Genomic DNA, 21,449 nt, shown 5'->3' with positions numbered 1-21,449 from the left:
TAACATAATAGTTTTGAGCTTTATTATAGTTTTAATGACACCATTTTTAATAGTTAACCCAAGAAAGAGATGAGTTTTATCAACGCAGTTCGGACACCTATGCTTTTTTTTCTTATTTTCTTATCCTTTTCATTGGTTTTTTATCATTTTGAGAATTCATGAATAAAAGCCTTTTAAAACTGTTGTGTCTCCAAACACTTAAATTTATGATTGATTCCGTTTAAAAGAAAATTTTAGGGATTATTTATTGCAAATGCAATTTCTTATTTCCATGCAACACTGAAATGAATATAAATCGAATTGTAATGTATATAGATTGAATGAAATGTTTATAAATTAAAATTTTCACAAGATGGTTATTTTACATATTTTGAGAATTTTATTTTCAAAATAGTTCCAGCATACATTTAATGCTAGACTGATACATATGAGTATCCAATAATGGAGCGAAACTTGCTCGAGCTCTTGCTCGGAAGGAGCTGCGCAGCGTGTTTATGAGTTTGTTAGTTGGCCCCCTAGAAATAATTAATTTTCATAAACGTATAACAAATTAAACAACTTTTTTATCTTTTATTTGAACATATTTTTTTCATATTTTGTGCTCATTTTATATTTCAAAAAAATAAGCGCATATTTTTTGTGCATATTTTTTTAATGAAAATATCACTTAATTCTAACTAAGAATAAAAAAAAAATTTACGAAACTGTGACATGATGTAAAAATATTATTTGACAAGAACCAAATGCAAAAATTCTTAATCTACGAAATATTATTTTATTTTCATGAAAAAATCAACTAATTCTAGAAAATTTGCTCTTACGAAGGTTTTTTGTATTTTTTTGTAGGCAATCAAGTCAGTGCGATATTTCGTACCTATATAAAAATAATTCTTATTAATTTATTTTAACTTTTAAAAATATTATTTAGAATTTTTTTGTTTGAATATATTTTTTAAATATTAAAAAAAAAAAAACCACAAACATTTTTCATTTTCTCAGCACTTTTCTCCATATATTGATGGCTTCCACCATTTTAAGAATAAGCATAAAAAGCGCTGTCTATAGATANAACTGGTCCAGAATTTTATGCGAGAAAACAAAATAAAAGTGCTTGATTGGCCTGGTAATTCACCAGACCTAAATCCCATTGAGAACCTGTGGCATATTCTAAAGAATCGCTTAGCCAAGATGAATTGCACGACAGCAGAACAAATGATAAAAAGTGCTATTCAAGTATGGTTCCACGACGATGAAGTCAAGAACATGTACGCTACACTAGTGGAATCAATGCCAAAACGTGTTCTTGAAGTCATATCTGCTAAAGGAGGATATACTTCATATTAATACAGACATGTATCAATGTAACTTAAGGTATGTAATGATTAAAAGCTAAAGTTTCAATAAATCACTTTTTTTTCATTTGTCCCAATTAATTCGAACAGTATAGTATACCTGCTTACTAGTGTCCACAAGCTTCTGAAGTCCTACTTCTAGCCTTTCAATGTTATCTTTGAGAAAACTATGCCTTTTCTGCATCAGGATCTTGTACGTCTTGACATGCTGTAGGAAACTTTTGGGAGTAGTCTCTACAGAACGACGTTCCTTCCGTAAATATGCTTTGCTCACCTCATTCACCGATCGGTAAGTGAAGGCTACGAAGTCTGCAACTGAGCATCTAAGTTCAGGCTGATGTGTGAAAGCGGGGGGAAAAAACAGGTTTAAAACGTCATTTTCAGCAAAGGATTAATTTAATGTGGCATGTAAATAAGGAAAATTATGTTTTTGTATATTATTGTACCTCGACTTACAGGTTTATAAAAATTTTATTTAATTAGAAACTGATTTACCGAGTCACTACTTTTTTGATTCAGTTATTAACTTTATTCCTTGATCTTTTTAACAACTGGAAAAGTATTATAAATGATTAAATATATGATTTGAACTACTACACTGCAACACTAACAAACAAAAGTCTGTATCTCCATTTTTGTAAAAAATTGAATTAAACATATTTTTTTTTTTTTGTAATTTTTCTTTTAATCCAATGTAAAAGTTTAGTGACGCTGATGTGTAGCTATAAGGACAAACATTTTTAAATAAATATTTTATGTTGCCTTCAAGGAAGGAAAGCTTTGATTGGTCGAAGAAACTACGTCATCACAAAGGGAGGCAGTTTGAAATTGAAATTTTTGACTAATTCTTCAATATTAAGCTGCTTTCTTACAAAAGTTGGTTATTATTATTATTATCATCATTTTTTTAAGATCGTGGAGAGAATTTTTTTCCGAGAAAACAAAATTTGGTTTTGTTTTCAAAATTAGTTAAAAGTATATATTTTTGTTACATTCTTTTTCAAATCTGGAGATTTTATACCTGGAGGAAAAATGCCGGAGAGCGGAATAACGGGCAATCACCCTTAATATTAAAAAAAAATCAGTGTAGAGAATACCGGTAAAATGCAAACCGTGCGATATGATTAATTTGCATTTATTATCACATTTACCAAAAGGTGTGGTTATTATTAATGATAACTGGTTTGATTGGGATAATAACTCTATATAATAACTCTATATAGCAGGATATGGGAACCATTGCTGGATTTACATTTACATGGAATTTCCCCGCTAATGTTTTTCAGGTTAGAAGGTAATTGTCCGTTTTACATTTGCCCGGTATTTCCTATACTGATGCTTTTTAAGGTTAAGAGTCATCGCCTTGTTTTCCTTACATTGATGTTTTTTAAGGCTAACAGTCTTTGCCTGGTTTACACTTGTCCAGTATTCCCTATGATGACATTTCTATAAAATTGAGGCTATTTATTGGTTTACACTAGCCCGGTATTCACTACACTGATATGCTTTGAGGTTGGTAGCCACTGATTAGTACTCCCAATACCGACATTTTTTTTCAGTAATCGAGACAAGTCAACAACAACAACAAAAAATTAGAATCATTTTCTAGATTCTAAAACAGAAAATGAACTTTGTCTACTGTGCCCGTCCCTGGAAGATGCAGGCACACATTCCTCTTATACTCATTAGTAAAAAAACATATGAGGCAATTTGGAATTGAAGCCCCAGACAAAAAAATCAATAATTCAGTTTCAAACTATCCATCTACATGAAGTAATTTTGACCAATCATAGCTTTCCTTTTCCTTGTAGGAAGCTGGATGCCAGTGGGATCTATTCTTACATTTTTTAAATAACGTCAACTATATGAAGCTGCAAACTCGTAAACTTAATCTTTAATTTTATACTTGATTAAAAATTCAACTGTTCTGCGTTAAGCACGAAAGCAATATGAGTAATAAATATTTAAAACGGAAATTATTTGCTTCAGAAAATCTGTAGGCGCTTATACTCATTATAAGAACTCTTATACGCATGTATATGTTTACAAAACCGACGAATTTTCTTTTCTTGCATTGGCAATGAAAAGAAAAAAAGCAATTTGAGTAATTTTATTACCTGTAGCACTGGTATATCTTCGAGGAATTTATTACAGACTGTCACGAGGGCGTCTTTGGGCCAGGGGTGAAACCAATCTATGCAAGTACAGCTTGTCAAAGTCGGGAATTTTCTACTGCGAGATCTCAACATCGAACCCGCTGGAGAAAAACACAGCACTACCTAAATATAAACATTTCATTAAACATTTATGCTGCAGGTACAAATTACTGTGAAGTAACAATCTAAGTTTTTGGCAAATTCATTATTATTTACATTAGATTTTACATTTTCGGAAAAACTAAAATTTAAATTTGTTTTGCATATTTTGTTGCAGATTTTTAAAAATTTATGATTATACTTTATACAAAGTCGTATTCATCCAGATTATTATCCTAGTTTTGAGAAAATAGTCATTTATTAATTTGAAATATATAATTTAAATAAGACTATTTACTTAAATTCTTCTACGACTAAGTAGCATAGAAAAAATTGTCTCAAGAAATAAAATTATGTTACGGTTTTCTGCTATTAATTATGACATTTAAGGATTAAGTATAAACTAAGTACTTTTATATTGACAGTATTATGCCCAGAAGGACATTCATATAAATGTTGACATCAGGGTGATATACTAACATTATTCAGAGCCACCTGTAGCTCAATCCAACAACTGAAATCGCACTAAACTTTATACGGAAACTAATGATGACATGGGAAATATGATTTTGTGAAGAAAAAAATATTTTGTTCCGAAAAACCGGCGATAGAAGTATTTGTAGTATCGCTGTAGTTGACCAAATCGAAAATCAGCAGGAATAAAATACATGTATTAAAGTAAAATGCAAATTTATGACTTCGTATAAGCACGTCGCATCTTCAACAGCATTAGTAAATTAACAGTCAGTCAGGTTCGTATCGTAAACTGCAGTTTAGGCTATAGAAACAAGTAGATAAAAATATTTTCAGTTGCAGTGAGCCAATTCAAGTGAATAAGCGGCTTATATTACCAGAGCGCGTTGTTTTTTGTATTATTTTAATCAGTGCAATGCATTCACAGTTCAACGTAAGATTAGAAAATGACAGTACGGGGACTGATGTTTTGTAAGGAATGGTTACAGCAAATAAAATTCCTATATCCAAGATTTTTAGAACTAAATTTTTTTCGCGGAATTCTACTTTCCATGTCATCATTAGTCTTCATACCAAGCTTGATACCATTTGGGTTTTTTTCAGTATTCGGTTGTTCAGATTAAGATATAGATAAATCTGAATAGTTCCGATTAAAATAAATCATTCTTTGCTTTAAGTATCAAACGAGACAATTTAAGGAAGTTTCGGAGAAACTTACTTTTAATTTTCGCTTTACTTTGTTGATGAAGTAGTTCCAGCAGTTTTCCCGCGAATCGAATATGCCGGCTGATTTTACTTCGGACCTCAAAGCAGATACGATGTTTTCAACTTCTGCTTCCGGAAAGAGATCGGGTATGTCTCCCGAAGAAAGGAGATCGTTAATGAGGACCAGGAAACGTTCATCAGCTATTTGAGCATCACTCACCATGAAAAGACATCCGATGTTTTTCACACCAGCTCTCAAATATAAGCTTGCTATATCAGCCTTGAGAAAACAGAAATATGTTTTTAGAAAAACTGAATTAGAATGAGTATTTTTCTTTATTTATTTTTTTAAAAAAATGGAAATATTTAAGAATTGTCTTGTTTTATTTAAATATATTTTTTTAAACTTGATATTAGGAATGAATCAGGCCTTATAAGTTGTGCAAAAATGTCAAAAATGCGGAAAATCGCATAATTTATAATTTTCTACCTAACCACCCGGTATTGGTCCTCGTTAAACTGTGCTACCGTAAAGTGCTCGACTTCACGTGCAGGTCGTTGGGCTAGCGAAGCGGGGGTGCCATCCCCTCTGCAGAGGATCAAAATTGTGATGGCATGTCTTCGGTTCATTCTCAAGGATGTTTCCCAGCCCGTCGCCAATATCCCATTGCGCAGCTCTAGTGCGACTCAAATGAACTACAACTACAACAAATCTACCTAACCACCGAATATTCGAATAATTTAGATTTTTTTTTTGCAAAATATTTTACCTTTCCAGTTTAACTTGTCTTTTCAATTTTTTTCTTGAGCACCTTTACCTTCTTTTTCTACTCCATCTTTTGTATACCAGCATTAAACTTCATTAAAGCTGTTTGAGTTTTCGATCCAGAAAAAAACGGAAAACTAAACTAAACTCAGTGGCTTGATAGAGGCCATAGAGGGCCAAGGCCTAATGTGCCCATCTCAGTTTTCTTGACTTTAGGCTCTGGGCTGCAGGAACAGGTGTTCCGGTTAGGTGATCTGCCAAAAGCAAAACCCCCAGTGTTTAGTTCCCAAGCATGCTTGTTACTCATTTATCAAACCACTGAAGGAATGAAAGGCAGTCAACCATGCCCAGCCCGAGGATCGAACCCAGGACCTATGGCACGGGAGCGCGAAGCCACCGGGCGTTCCAGAAAAAATGGCCAATTTAAATAATGATGACGACTGGGTATTTTAGAAATGAGTGATCTGTCTTCAAAATAATGATGGTGCATGCAAAACATATGTTAAAAATTGTTCTACGCTTGACTTTATCGGAATATGGAATTCAGCAATAATACTATAGCTGAATTATTTCCAAAGCTTTCGGTGCCGCTTAATTATGTGAGACTGACGTAAGAGCTGAATCCTGTTACGGCCAAATTTTTGCGTCAGAAGGAAGTTCAAAGGAATGTTTAGCTTCTACACAAATTTCTCCTCTCTTTAATAATCATAAGGACATTTGATATTATCATAAAATATAGTTAAAATATTCACTGTATTTTCAAACTGAGTTTTTTTCTATTCTAATTTAGGTCATTCACAACCAGATCACACACTTTAAAAAAATTACTGCATCCTTGTTGTATTATTGTAAAATTATTTCCGCCTAATTTATAGGGCCATAGGAATGGCTTAGTTAGAAAAAGTGTTCCACGTTAATGCCGCATTGCTTTAGTTCAATTCTCTGTACCTCGATTGATTGGTCGCAAAAATTACGAAAGAATAATTAATATCGTTGGATATGTTTTTCGGAGATAATTTTCTGTAGCATTAAAGTTAAAGTAAACATTTATTTTTATATTTCATGATTTTAAAGAACTTCTTCCGACTCAGTTTCGCAGTGTAAAAAAGGCTTTTCAATTTATAATACTTGATAAATAAATAATGAAAGAAAATATTTTAAAACTGTAAGCATAGAACATGTGGCTTACTTTAAAGTCTTGTATATCATAATCAGAGTGCAAAGTGGGTTGATAAAGATGCAAATTGCAGATGTATGCAGCCAAAGAGGCAGATGATTGTCGTCCGCTACCCCCAACACCAATCAGCAGGGCATTACCACCAGATTCTAGAATTCTCGTTATTCGGCAGCTTTTATTTATGAAAGAAAGGAATTATATTATTTCCTTTTCAAAATATATAAAAGTGAGATAAAAGAGGGTTCGAATTTTAACCAAATTACAAATGGATTAACCAGAAGAAAGCTGAATTTTACTAAAATAGTGTTATTTAATTAAAAAAAAGAAACAAAATAAATTAGGATTACCTGTTTTTAATAGAAATTGTAGATTCTCTAAGAGTTAATAAACGTTTATTAGATAGAAATATTTAGAAAAGCATGATTTTTGCACGAATCAGTTCCAAAGTTGCATTTAAAAATACTGAGCAAGCAACTTTAATGCTTGTAATATAAAGGTGGATTATAAATAATTCATTAAGTTACCATATATTTTCTATTACAAAAAAGGAGCTACATAAATTTTTCATTATAGATGTTTTTTGAATAGTTAAGGGAAATTGGAGCAATCAGGAGGAGATTGGTGCAGTAATCTCACCACTATATTTTCATTTTATTAGTCATTAAATAAATAAGGTTACTCACATATGACGTATAGCATCTTCGAAGAATACCAAATCCATGGGTGCACATATGTCATTATATGCATCCAGGGCATCATGTAGGAGCCGGACAAGCTGTTTCATATCCGGCACAGGTTGATAGCAGGATGTGCCAATGCCTTGAGCAAAATGACAATGAATAGGAATGTTGGATACCCTCACTAGTGCACTCTGATCATCCATTTCCTGTGAGAAAAAGTTGCTGACGTAGTATCATTTTTATGAGCAGGGTGTTTTGTAAAAACCACTCATAATATTTGTTTTTAGAATGCCTGGAAAAATTATGCCTTTCAACGGGTAACAAAATAAATATTTTAGTGACGAAAACACAAACATCAATAAAATCAGACGTAAGAATGGCAAAATTAAAAATTGAGAAAGGAAAGGTTGTTTAAAGAATCACTAAAATTAGTTTATTAAATAGCTTGCAATGGAGGGTTTTTGCTTTTTTAATTTGAATAGTAAACGGTAATTAATAATGATATGAAAAATATTTTTGTTAACAATTTTATAGTTCATGTTTTCGTTATAAACGGCTATATGATATCAAATTGAAGATTAGTAATAATTTTTTATAATTCTTGAATTCTCTATAAAATATACATTTTTTGGATTTTTAAAACTTTTTGATAAAAATATTAAAAAATTAGCGCAAAAAATGTATTTTTTTGAGTTTTTAAGTTTTAATTTTTTTAAATCGCAATATACACTCTTTTTATATTTTGTTCTTACTATTAGGATATAGTGTTTAGTATATAAAGGCAGGATTTAATAATAATTTACAATATACAAATTTATAAAAAGTAATTTATGCTATAAAAAGTTATTTCTAATGAAATATATTTGTTGCATGAAAATGAAAATAAAAAATAAATAAAATGAACACTAAATTAATCATTTTTTTGTAAAAAATGCTCTTAATAGATGTTTAATGGTTATTTTTAAAGAAACATATTTGTTTCATTAAAAAAAAAAGAAACAAATATGTTTCGGTGTCTGGAGCTAATTTCATATTGGTCAAAATTTCTACTAATGCTCCTATGTAAATAAATTTATTTTTAAAAAAATGTTAAGTTCAATTCAAAAAAATTTCATGTTTCATCTAAACCAATACTTTATTCATAATCATCATCATTAATTATTGGCTTCAAAATTTCCTCGTTTTTCTAATAAATCATAATTTTAAAAATAAATTCTTACAGCATGTTGTCTAAGAACTTCAGCTAGAATTTTATCAAACTTCTCTAGATCATCTTGATCAAGCAGTTTATCTCGATACACTCTTTGGGATTCGTGTAACCACAATTGAAAAAGATCTTCGCTTTTCACCAAGCTTTCACTTGAGCTCAACATAAGACCCTTTAAATATATTAATAAATAAGTAGATAAATTTAAATATCAAGAGTTGAAAGACTATGAAAGTGCTATAAAGAGTTGAAACACATGAAAAAATAAGCAATTATTCATATTAAAAATAAATTTATTTTAATTTTCAATTGGCATTGTCGAGGTCGTAAAACAGGTCGGATTGATTTCAAGTCCTTTGTGTTGCATAGTACTAAATATTTTATTATTAAGTTGCATTAATTCTAATGTGATTTTATATTTCATCTTCCTTGAAATATTTTAGTATTTCAAGGAAATTTTAAATAACTGTATAAAATAAAAATGAAAATTAGCAAATTCGACCTTAATAACTCATCAAAGCTGAGACGTTAAATGAAGAAAAAACTTTAATCCATGCTGTTGGTACGAAATACTAGAATTCTCCTGGAAACTGCCTTCTTTGTGGGAAACTTTTTCTTATTTTGAAGAGCATAACAGAAAACGTTTTTTTGCTAGGTGTTTGACCAACTTCAGAAAGAGTTGTACAAGCATAAGTATAATATTGTTGCAAATAAACGGAGATTTACCCTGAAAACATTAGAGATATCTCGAAGATTGAAGAGGTAATGGAATTTGAAGGCTGTCGGGTGGAAGGATGAATTCATACGCTTGTGCAGAGCTATGGCAAGCCGTACAATCTGTTGCTGGAAAGACGTTTTGAGTTCTTCCGTATCCTCTTGGGCCTCTCCAGCTGGGCAGATCCTTCTCAGATGTTCTCGAAGTTGCTGACCGAAGATAGTTTGTATGGTATCTGCTGTGGTGGGAGGGACAGAGAGAACACAAAAATGGCGCTAAAAAAGAAATTAGGAATAAAACGTTAACGTTTTACTTATCTTTTTTTATGAAAAATTAATTCAGGAGTTAATTTTTAAATGCTTATTAGAGTTTAGTCTCTATCAAGAACAGAAATAACCAGAGACTGATGAGAAACAGTCTTTTCCTCAAGCAACCTTCCAAAATTTAACTTTGATTCCTACTTTAGGCAGTAAACGTCACTGTTTGAAAACATGCTTTAGCTCTATTAGTGATTTTAGTAGCGTCCACTTATACACTATCTATCTTTAAAGAAAAAACTACATGAAGTCTAGCTGTTCTCCTCTGAAGCCATAGCAGAACGTCACAATTTTTTTCAGACATTCCTTTTTAATGCATTACTCAATTGAATTTGGTTCCATGCGTATTTAGGGAATAGAAACAGCTTTCAGATAACAAATTAATTAGTGCTTCGACGCATAGTGCACCAAAAAGCAGAACAACTGTCCCACTTGTAGGGGAATTTTTCGTCCTCGAAAACAAATAATTATATTAAAAAATAAATCCAAAGATGATGTATCAATAAATATAGAAACCAATACAAGCGAATATCCCCCACCTCTTCACATAGTGTCTCCCTATCCTTGAGAACACGTTCGAGAATAAAGTCAATACCGAGCCTTTGAACATTAATTTATAAAAATTAAGACAATCCTGAATTCATAAGGCGGATGTCCCATGAAACTACTACTAATAAACTGAAAGCTGCTATTCAAATATATTTAGAGATAGCAGCAAAAGTGAACAAGGTCATTCTCGTAGTGATACCTTCACCGAGACTCCTATTTCCAAGTTTAAACCTAAAATATAAAGTCAAATTCATGTTCTCTGTTCAGGTCGGAGCTCATCATTATTGTAGGAGGCCTGAGAACTATTTTGAGAATATTGCTTAGCCTAACTTTGCCGATATTTATATCTAACTGTCATTCTTTTTTCTTCAGTTCAACATCTAAATAACTGGACAAATGTTGGGGATAGGGTTTACATATCCATCTATAACTTACAGTTGATTCGGAAATTAAAATTTATTGGATTCCCTCTCATGTTAGTATTAGTGGCAAGGAGACTTCGGATTCTCAAGCAAAAGCTGCTTCTTTGGAAAAATCGTCAGTCAGATATGTTTTGTACTTGTTCTCCGAGAACTAGAAATCACTTAAAAATCTATAGAATGCCCCTACAGTACATAAACTGTAACTCGAGAGATCGTCATGGCGGTGTCTTATATTTAGTAACCCATAGACGTCAACAAGTTTGTATATCACGTTTTGCCATTGTACACTAAAGAAGTTTTTATATGAACAAAGTTAGAAGGATTTTTAGGACCTGCATTAAGTGAAATGCTCAGCCATCATCTTTATATATTTTAAAAATATCTAGACCCGAAATTTTTAAATCTGTATACATTTTAAAACCTTAGACGAGCTTTATTAAAAAATCCTTCCCTATTTGGATAACTGATTTAGACTTGACTAATTCCAACAGATCATTTTGAGGATTGGTAACAAGAAAAACAACAGCAATATTTCTTTCACTTTTGAAACGTGATTCTCTCTCTTTTTTACTCTTTTTCAGTTTTCATAGTTAAAAAAATATTCTGTTTTTATTTCTAAATGTTGATTTTCATGATAACAAATGTCACATTAATAACAAAATTTGAGTTTATTTTTAAGCAATCGAAACAACTTAAATTTATAGATTAAAACTACCTATCTATAATTTATCGTAAACAATGTTGATTACGGATATCATCAGCTCATGCTTACTTGTAAGCGCGAATGAATTGTACAGTTGCCTGCCGTGGGGCACATAGATACAACATACTGACAATTGGTGACATCCTTTATGCTCAACTTGTTACGGTCATACCAATGTCCATAATTTAGATGCTGTTGTATAATTGTATGTGCTTGGCAAGTACCATATTTGTCTACCTGAAAAAGTTACAAATGTGTTCATTTCTGGAAGAATATTTCAGACAAAAGTAAAGAAAAACAGTAATATCATTTTAATTAAAGTACCATGTTTTTTTATTTAGTTGCAGAGACTAGACTACAGTTATTTTTGAGAAAAGTTACAATTTAATATTAATATATAAAAAAAAAATATCGATAATTCAATTCAATATCTTCTTTAAAATAATGTAAAATAAAATCCATAAAATAAAGTCGTATACATAAAATTAAGCACATTTTATAATTTCAATCATTTGTTTCCCTTACATTTTCAGGTGTATTTCAGGCGCGTCCTTTTGTGATTTTTTCGATATTTCTGTCTTCAAAACTCATCGCGTTGAGAATTTTAGTTATTTTTTTTCCATCGTAAAGTTCAGACTTTTTTCTTCAAAATGAATAGGTAGGCGGGAAGACGAAAATCAATGAAAAGCCGCGAAGCGGTGGTTCATGTAGAATAAACACCTGGTCACTGCAGGCAACTAGTTATTCCATTAATTTTATTATTAATTTAAGGTAGTGTTGTCTGATATCCATGAATTTGAATCGACAGGAGAGCTAGATCCCAAACTGCATCAACTCAAATGATTTAAGTGCTAAAAACAGGATATTTAAACGGTGTCATAAACTCTGTGTTATATAATATGGTACCCATTTTAATTAGCACCAACATAGATCCTGTAGTTGAAGAAAATATATTCGGAAGGGACTATTTTAATTAAAAATATAAAAGAACATCCTTTTTTTATCATTCTTTGATTTCGATTAAAATATTTTATTATATTCGTTATTTTTGCATCAGGTTTTTTTTTATTAATTGTGCTCTTTGATGTGCTTTAATAAAGTAATATAGCCTACCTCGGGTATATTAAAATCATCAATGAAGTAAATTAGCTTCTTCTGCCCAGGAGGTCCGAAATTCTTGCCCACTTTCTTCTCTAAATGGAGTTCCATGGCTCGTTGAACGGTTGCTGACGAGGTATAAAAGTTGAATGGGACATTCACAACCAGAAAAGTGGATTCCTGATCCAAGGCGTCGAGTGTGGACTTAACGACTGACGTTTTACCAGATCCGCTTGCTCCCACCAACATTACTGGATGGCCTCTGGCAATAAGTAGATCCATCATATAATTAATTCGATGAGTTTCTTTAGTTGGAACTAACGTATTCTGTAGGATGTGATAGAATCCAAAGTAAAACATTATTAGAATTGCATCTATGGAATAAAAACAGTAACATCAATATAGCATCAAACAGCAAAACATAACGCCAAAATATATTATATTGTAGAAAATAGTGACACAAAAGATATCGTATTATCCTTCTAGAGATAAGGCATGTGAAACACATATGTATATGTATAAGGGTAATAAAAGAAACTCACAGAAAGAAAGGAAGTTTTCTCCGGGTGTCTCTTTTATTTTGGTTATTTTAAACGAATTCGATATAAGCTAGTACCAATTCATAATCCTTGAATTCAATCAGCTACATCTAACTAAAAATAACTGATTACATCAAGACTGTCTTGTAAATAGTAAGTTGTCTTTTGTCAGATTTGCTTTTTAGCGGAATAAAAACTATTTTCTCCCCTCTACATCATTTAAGAAAAAACGCACATAGCACGTATTGTCTGAAATTTGCCGGAAACGTTAGAACGTCCTCAGATTAAGTTTAGCGGTAAAAGTTACTTAATAATATGCCAAAATTGCTTGAATCATTGTTGCATGATTTCCTTATTAATCTATTAAATTAATACTATTATAACATTAAATAAATGATCCCAAGAAACTGAAGCGGATAGGTATTACTTTTTAATAATCAAAAGAAGCTTTAAAGGTAAGGTATTACTTGATTAATGCATTTTACCCTGATTTGCCCCTCTCGGCCACAGTAGCTTTCTTTGTTTTGTTTTTCTTCTTTATATTTCCATTTTTCGTTGGAAACTTTATGGTTCATATTTAAAATTTCTTTTGTTTCTTATCATTCATGTCTGACAAGTGGTCCTGAAAATAGGTGCCAATTTTTGAGCGCTTGAAACATTATTTCCTATTTATTTATTTTTGGAGGGAACGGAGTTTTAATTCAAGTAATACCGTTATACTATACTGTATAATTACGAAAGTAATATGTTGTATGGATATTCAATAGGCGTAATAATCTACACTAATAAACGCGTCGGTTGAATACCACGATACGATATCAGCCGATACTTATTTTAATAACTTATTGAATGGATGGTACAATTTTTATTTGGGGAAATAATTGCTATCTCAATATGTTAAAGGACAATTATAATAGTTATAATAATGCACTGAACGAAAAAACATATTATTCCATTGAATGATTAGTAGTAAAACCCATAAATCAAAAGTTCTAAGTTCTAATTAGGTATTTTTTAATTGTAATCAGCTTTTTTTCCAGCAGTTTGCAAGCGCAGCGTGCAGTTTTAGAAGCTCAAATCTTTAATTTGACCACTTACCTGTAATGAAACGTCTAGAGAAGGCTGGTATTTTTGCAATTTTCTTGTCCAAGGATAGAATCTTTTGGTGTCAATGTAGTAGTCAAAGACAGTGGGAGCCTCTCCGCCACCCTGTGGAGGACCCTGAATGCCCGATATTGGAAACTTAACGGATTTGAATTCCCCAAGAAACCAGTTAGAAAAATCCAGTCTGCTGTCAATAGTGGTCGATTGTTTTAAGGCTGATCCAAAAGCCCAAACACAACAAAACACAAAGTATAACTCATAGAGTTCATTCGGAGAATCGGGTGGTGTATTCTCTGGTGTTAAGAAGCACTCCAAAAGACAACACAAGGTCTATGTGAAGAAAAATAACTACAATTTAATTAAATAGTGATACAAGAATTGTTATCAAATAATACAAGAATGATTTGAAAATTGTTATACAAAGAAGTAATCTTTAAAATTTGTATTTTTTTTACTACATTTTAACCAAAAATTTCAAAACTATACATTAAAGTGGTGCTTACTCAACATTCTATATCTGTAGTCCCCAACCCCAAGGCCGCGGACAGGGTGCGGTTCGTGGATCAATTCATACCGAACAGCCCTATTAGCGTTGATTTATTTTCATTTAATTTACTGTGGTGAATTTTTCGCGGGTTTGTGCGTTTTTCTATGGACGAGAGGCTAATTGGGAGCTGAAATAAAACTTAATCTCTGATAAACTTAAAGCAAAGATACGTCACCTGAATCCGTACCCAGACCACGCATGTAATTGTATTTTCACTTCAACAAAATTCTACCTAGAGTAAGATTTGAATATATATTTTTTTAAATTACTATTTTTTTCATGCTGTTAGGGAATCACATCAAATATATTTGTAGCTTACGTATGTGGTTCCCAACCCCCTGGTCGGTACCGGCCCGGGGATCAAATCTTACAGATCGGCTCTAGGAGCATTAAATTATTTACATTTTATTGAGTGTGGTGTTCTCTAGGGTTTGTTGGACTTTCTAGGTACAAGAGGTTAATTGGGAGCTGAGATGAAACCTAATCTGAAATAAACTTTAAACTAAGATCCTAAGACCTGAAGTCGCACTTATAACTTGCAGGTAGCTGTATTTTGTTTTGAAGGCATGTTTAAATACAATTAAATTACAATTATTAAATAAAAACCATCTAAAATATAAACAATCAACGTCACCCCTTCCTTTAGAGGGCCGCTGTAAAATTATCAAGCGTTGACTAATCCTCAGCGATATAAAGGTTGGGGAGCAATGCTCTATTTAATCAAAGTTTAGAATCCAAAGAATATTGATGCATTTATTTTTAATAGTCGAATTTAATCTACAAGAAGCTATCCTCTGCAATCAATTCTTGTTTCTTTTCTAAGGATTTTGCAAAGACTGGTACATACTTTTTTATTTCAATTAAAAATAATTACCAAAATTTATTAAACATCATTGGCGTTAATAATAATAATTTTAACGCTTCTTCTAAACTATCTGTACCATTTCTCCGTTAATTTTGCTTTTTGGAGCACATTTTATTATTTTTTTTATTTCAAGTAGTTCGCAGCAAAATTAATCAAGTATCATTGGCATCAATAATGGCATAAAAAAAATTTATGTACTTTTAGACAAATCAGTACTATTCATTAATTTTGCTTTTCAGTGCATTACTTATTTATTTTAATTTTAAAAGCTGTTGTTTTTTTAAAATTATTTTGCTTTATAGTCATCTTTTCAAAAGCATAACTATAAACTCAAGAAACACATGGTTTCATATAACTATAGTAATACTAATTTGGTGACGTAATCCCTTCATGTCAGCACGTTCACATTAATCATTGAGCTTATATGATCTAACAAATAAAAAATAAATTAAATAAAGCGCAAAAAACGATTTTTTTTTATTAATGAGAGCTATGAGTAAGTAAACATCAATCACTTATATCTTTCATATATTTTAAAATATATGAAAGAACAGAACCATCAGCAGTTTAATTTATACAATTTATACGAATGACGAATGATTCAAGCGTCTCTCAAGAATGATCTAGCGAAAATATTTAAACCTTTTTAAGTATTTGGGGGTAAAATTGACCCTTTCATCCACTATTTAAACTATAGGAAGCTAGCGCCTGTGGCAAAACTGACACACGGAAAAATTTTTAATTGTCTTTTTATTTTAGATAAAAATCATCAAACTAAACTTTTAAAAAAGTTTTCTTTGAAATTAAATTTGTACCAACTGTATAAAAAGTAGCGCACACACAAAAAAAAAATTTGAAGATTAAAACAGGCTTGACGCATGCAAGCCTGTATATCCTTGGATAGAAAGACGTATAATACATGCAATTCTGTCTCTTCAATTATTGTCACGAAAATTTTAGCTGCAAGTTACTTTCCGCCGTAAAAACTATTTAAAACAAAATGAACAGCTGCCGTTTGAAGGTTGTAATATCGAGGACATTTGAAGTGTTTAAAATTACAAAATAAAGATAAACTCAGTAAATTAGTTTAACTTTTCCACCTCTATATTTTGTTGAAATGAATGTTTAGAATACATTTTATATTGACATTAAGAAAAGCATTTAACTTACTTGTACGTAGCAAATATCAGAAATGGGCAAGATAGTTTGAAATCTTTTGTTCATTGCTTCAAGGCACGGAGGCACATATTTATCGAAAAATATAATCAAATTTGCTTTTTCCGACTGTATCGATCTTCGTTCGATCCAGCTTACCACGAACGGATTCCAACCAACGTCTGATGAGTCAAGGTAGAGCACTCCTCCCCGTGACACAGTGGCCGGTGTAGCCTGTTCCAAAGATGACACTTCGAACAAAAGACGCATATGCGGGGTCAAGGATATCCGTTCTCGACTTGCTAAAGTTAAAACCTATAAAACAGACAATCGACTTATTTTTGTAACACAGGATTTGAGAACGTGGGTTAGCAGTAAGTGTAACAAATTAGTCAAGATGTCTTCAGAATTGAATATTTATTTGCAATTGAATTTGTTAACAAAAGCTTTTAGCAATAGCTTTCCGCTTGCTTTCATATACGCATAATTTGAAGTTAGCGTGTATATCTGTTATAAGATTTATCAAAACTGTATGCACACAGTTACTTCAGAACATACGAACTTGAACGTATGCTCTGAAGCAACTGAAGTGAAACGATATTATTAAATATCTTACTGCTAAAAGTCACGTATAGAGATATTTCACACTTTCTAGTACTATCCAGCAGGTTCACGTAGTACGTCTGTTTTTAGTGGCCGGAAAAACTATAATATTTTTGTCTACAACTTCAACAAATGTAGCTAACTACAGCGCTACAGCTACTTTTTTTTCCAATGATTTTTTTAGTGACTACAAACTACTTTTAAAGTGTAGCCACTACTTTAGTAAATTTAGGAGACGAATTTTGTTAGAGAATTTAATTTTCACCCATGTTATAACGGTTTTGAATAAAAATGAACTTATTTAAGCATGAGGAATTATTAAAAAATATGTATTCATGCGTACATGAGACAGTTTGTTATTCTGAACCATATTTTGCGAATTTATTCTTTTAACCTTCAACTTTTTATGTTTTTCTCTCAACCGTGAATATTTATTTCAAGTAATGTCAGGAACTTATTATATACTTGCAAGTTTACGAAGTGTTTAATGCTTTTTTATTTCCTCTAAGAAATAAAGTATACATCGAAAATTACGGAGAAATATGTTCCCCTTCATTAAAACAACAACAATGTTTTATTCGTATTTGAAGGTGGGGTAAAAGTGTTGAATTAGCAATGGTTAATTAAAATATTAGTAATTTTTACTAACGTCAAGAGTAGTTCCCAGAAATCACTACAAAGTATTGCTTTTGTATTAAATTACTTATAACAATACTTTTTTTAAAAAAAAATGAGCACAACCGCTTCAAATTATGATTTAAAAAAAGTAGCAACTACAGTAGTTTCACTAATTGTAGCATTCTACTTTCGACAACTGCATGTGCTTAAAAAATTACGCGCACCACAAACATTCTTAAACTGCCACTGCTCATTACTTCACTTGCTTGATGATATTTGAAAGTGTGACGTCCCGTTCTCACATCTCCGTCACTATCTCACATCTTCGTACACTTGTTCCAAACTAACTTTATTGGCATGCTCAGTTACTTCAGAAAAAGAATGCTCTAAAGTAAAGGAAACTGAAACGTTATTGTTTAAATGCCTTCATTTCTTGACATGAAAATGCAAGAATGATTGGAAAGTATAAGGTGATTCTGAATTTATTATTGATATCTGGTGGAGGGATGGGGCCCGTCAATAGGATTGAAAATGACATTAATCCATGGCTGAAAATGTCATCGTATGCAGCTGGGGTTTCCTCCTCGTTATGAATTTGCAGTTTATGTGCATATAAAATATATATCTAAATTATCACATATTATCTAAATTATCTTAATTGCGTGATAATTTTACGATTTCTAGTAATTATTGTTTAAAATATAACCTCAGAAACAGGCAATTTATATGGTTTATTGATTTGGCCACTAACTTGTCAAGGTCATAAAGTTAGTCACTCAATCATTTACTCAATTCCAATCAATTACAATGAAACAATTACTTGGAACCTTTATTTTTGATACTAATCACTTAAAAAACGTTAAATTATTGTTCGATTAAAGGCTTGGTTTTTTAAGACCGGTCGGCGTTACAAAACGTCAGCTTGAAGCCAGCGCTAACCCCTGATTGGTCAATTTGTGAGTTAGACAACATGCGTCATCGAACGCTCAGCTTGAACGACAACTGACGTCCGAATCAACTGCAGTTGGATTGTAACGTAACCTTAACGACAGAAGCAATGATGGACAACATCCAACAGAGCATTGAAATCAGCCAAGATTTTGATTTTAACATTAAACGTAGCTTGTTCTTCCTCTTCTTCATATAGCTAAGCTATACTGTGTCTTTTCTTGGACAAGGTCATTATTTGTTCTCTAAAGCTCTATTCGACAATATCAAAATCAATACTTGTTTACTTTATTAACGCATGCGTAATGCGAGATAATGTCTGCCTTGAAACGACTCTTCACGCTGATCTTACAAAACAGTATTTTGTTTGCGTCAGGGTACGTCAACTTCCCGCTGACGCCCAGAGTAGGCGCTTGTCTTAAAGAAACCAGGCCTTAAGATAATTAAAAGTACCGTTTCAAATGCCAGACAGCTCATGATCCTTCTCGGCGTACAAATGACATGTGTTGCTATGTAGTTTTTTTTATGATGCTTGTGCTCTACCATCTCTCAAAATTTGAAACTACTGAGCAAAATTATAATGTGTAAGTAAACTCACCCTATTATCATCCATGACACTATTCAGTGATTCAATCCACATAGGATCGATGTCTCCGTCTAAAATTAACCATCTCGGACCCTCTGTCGAGGCATTGACCAAGTCTCTCACAAGAGATGACAACAAACCTTTTAATAAAATACGAACAATAGGTAAAATACTTATGAAATTTTTTTGGACTTAAATAGAGCAGAAAATGCTTAAAAACACAAATAAAAATATTCAAAAAATTTAACATGGCGTAGCGAACTTTTTTCGTGCGTGTGCTCTTAACGTTATCTGAGTTATTTTATTGCCAACTCAGAAAAAAACCTTACTTTTTTTGGTTAAAAAATGTCCCTCAACTAAAAATATTTGGTTAATGTTTTAAAAGATAAGCTTCTTAAAAAGCTATTATTTTCTTTTTTAGTTTGGGTATATATGAACTAAAAAGAAGAAACCCTAAACATTCAATTTCAAGTTTAATAGGAAAATGCACCTAAATATTAAAAATGCGTAACACTTTTTGATAAATTCTCTTCTAAATTGTTAGTTCAACTTTCTGTTCAACCTTATAAAGGTTATTACTGATTTCGCGTTCACATACTAGGTGTATTTTCAAAGAATAATATATAATAATATGTTAATTACAAAAGGCAACATTGGGGAGCATTTTTTTCCTTTTGGTCACTGCTGTATGAGATTTTTTTTGACAGATCTTAGATGCTTTCCTATCACTAATTTCAAGTATGCAATATGTTTCCCTCTCCAAATGTAAATTTTTTCTGACATATTTAGTCTATTTTTTGTCGAAATGTGCAAGTTTAAAAATGTTACAAATGAAGCGTGAGTGCGTAAATATTGTGACAAACTTCTAAGGGAGTTAGGGAACATCATCAAAATTCATAGTCAACATACGAGACTAGAGGCACTTCTCTATTATGAACTGTTTATTCGTGTACTTTTGAGTTGCTCATCGTGTGCTTTTGATCAGGGAGGCGACCCTAGTTGCATGCGACGACGTTTCCGGGCATGGGATCCTACACAATTTTAATCCTGATGGTGTAATAACTCCCCTAGAAATTTGTCGCAACATTTACGCTACTTACTTCCTGTTTTATATAACGTTCATAAACTTGTACATTTCTACAAAAAAAATGACTAAAAATGTCGCTTAAAAATATCTGTAGCTTTAGGAGCAAAATTAATTTCAGATTTGAAATCCCCATAGTCTAGTTAAGCAAGATCAAATATTTGCATACATAAATGCGACAAACAATTTGTTACTCAGTGTAATTCATTGTTAGAAATAAAATATTGAGAAAACTTTGTTAAGTGTTAATTGCCAATTTGATTCTATAGTGGATTTTCAATCTAAAAATGTTGAGTGCTTTAAAATTTAAAATATTTTTCAAGACTATTAAATTGCATAAAAAATTCAAAATCGTTAGAAAATTTTGGATTAAAACATTCACTAGTTTTAAAATTGAAGACGTAGCTTTTGATTCACTTCATTAGAAATTCAGTCAAAAATTTCTGAACGTACAGAACTGTTCGTTTAGAACTGCTGCAACCTCATGTTGGCTCTAAGTTTAATCATACTATCTTACTTGTTAAAATTGATTGCGTAATTGATTGCGTATAAATGAATCAGAACTGAAACTTGTTTCAGTTTCACATCTTAAAGTTGCAGCAAATTGACACCATATCATAGTTCAATATACATAAACTGATTTTTGAGTAAGGAGATATGCATGCAATAGTACGAAAATATAACATAGATTTCAAGATTCCAAAATTCCAAATGGATATAGGGCCATCTTCAAAATTCCTTTAACCAGAGACTGGACCCTATTTAGCAACCATCGAAGGAATTGCATGCTTCCTGTTTAAAGGTTCGAAGGCTCCGTCGTAATATGAAATGATGCTTTTTTGTGAATAATATGCTATTTTTGTAACTGGAGTGAGGTTACTACTCGTGATTGTTCGGTCAAGTTTAGCCTATCTAAAGTCAGCGCTTTTGAAAATGGAGCAAAACGTCAAGATGGAGAAAAGCCACAGTTTTGTAAAAAT

At 31.8% G+C, this 21,449-nt stretch overlaps 1 protein-coding gene across 1 annotated transcript in view; it reads right to left on the bottom strand.

Annotated features, from left to right (window-relative positions):
• Positions 1 to 21,449, bottom strand: part of LOC107438545 (Dynein heavy chain at 93AB) — a 72,689-nt gene that overhangs the window by 32,364 nt on the left and 18,876 nt on the right. The window contains exons 13-24 of the mRNA XM_043039645.2: positions 19,398 to 19,525; positions 16,646 to 16,945; positions 14,058 to 14,393; positions 12,436 to 12,747; positions 11,392 to 11,559; positions 9,343 to 9,606; positions 8,630 to 8,788; positions 7,413 to 7,615; positions 6,742 to 6,901; positions 4,800 to 5,066; positions 3,470 to 3,631; positions 1,453 to 1,686 (exon numbers count right to left, since the gene is read on the bottom strand). Of these exons, the coding sequence (XP_042895579.2) occupies positions 1,453 to 1,686; positions 3,470 to 3,631; positions 4,800 to 5,066; positions 6,742 to 6,901; positions 7,413 to 7,615; positions 8,630 to 8,788; positions 9,343 to 9,606; positions 11,392 to 11,559; positions 12,436 to 12,747; positions 14,058 to 14,393; positions 16,646 to 16,945; positions 19,398 to 19,525 (2,693 nt within the window). The remainder of the gene's footprint in view (positions 1 to 1,452; positions 1,687 to 3,469; positions 3,632 to 4,799; positions 5,067 to 6,741; positions 6,902 to 7,412; positions 7,616 to 8,629; positions 8,789 to 9,342; positions 9,607 to 11,391; positions 11,560 to 12,435; positions 12,748 to 14,057; positions 14,394 to 16,645; positions 16,946 to 19,397; positions 19,526 to 21,449) is intronic.

This window comes from Parasteatoda tepidariorum, chromosome 2 (genome assembly GCF_043381705.1).
Source record: "Parasteatoda tepidariorum isolate YZ-2023 chromosome 2, CAS_Ptep_4.0, whole genome shotgun sequence".
NCBI classification, from domain to species: domain Eukaryota; kingdom Metazoa; phylum Arthropoda; class Arachnida; order Araneae; family Theridiidae; genus Parasteatoda; species Parasteatoda tepidariorum.
This window is presented reverse-complemented; position numbering and strand designations above follow the sequence as displayed.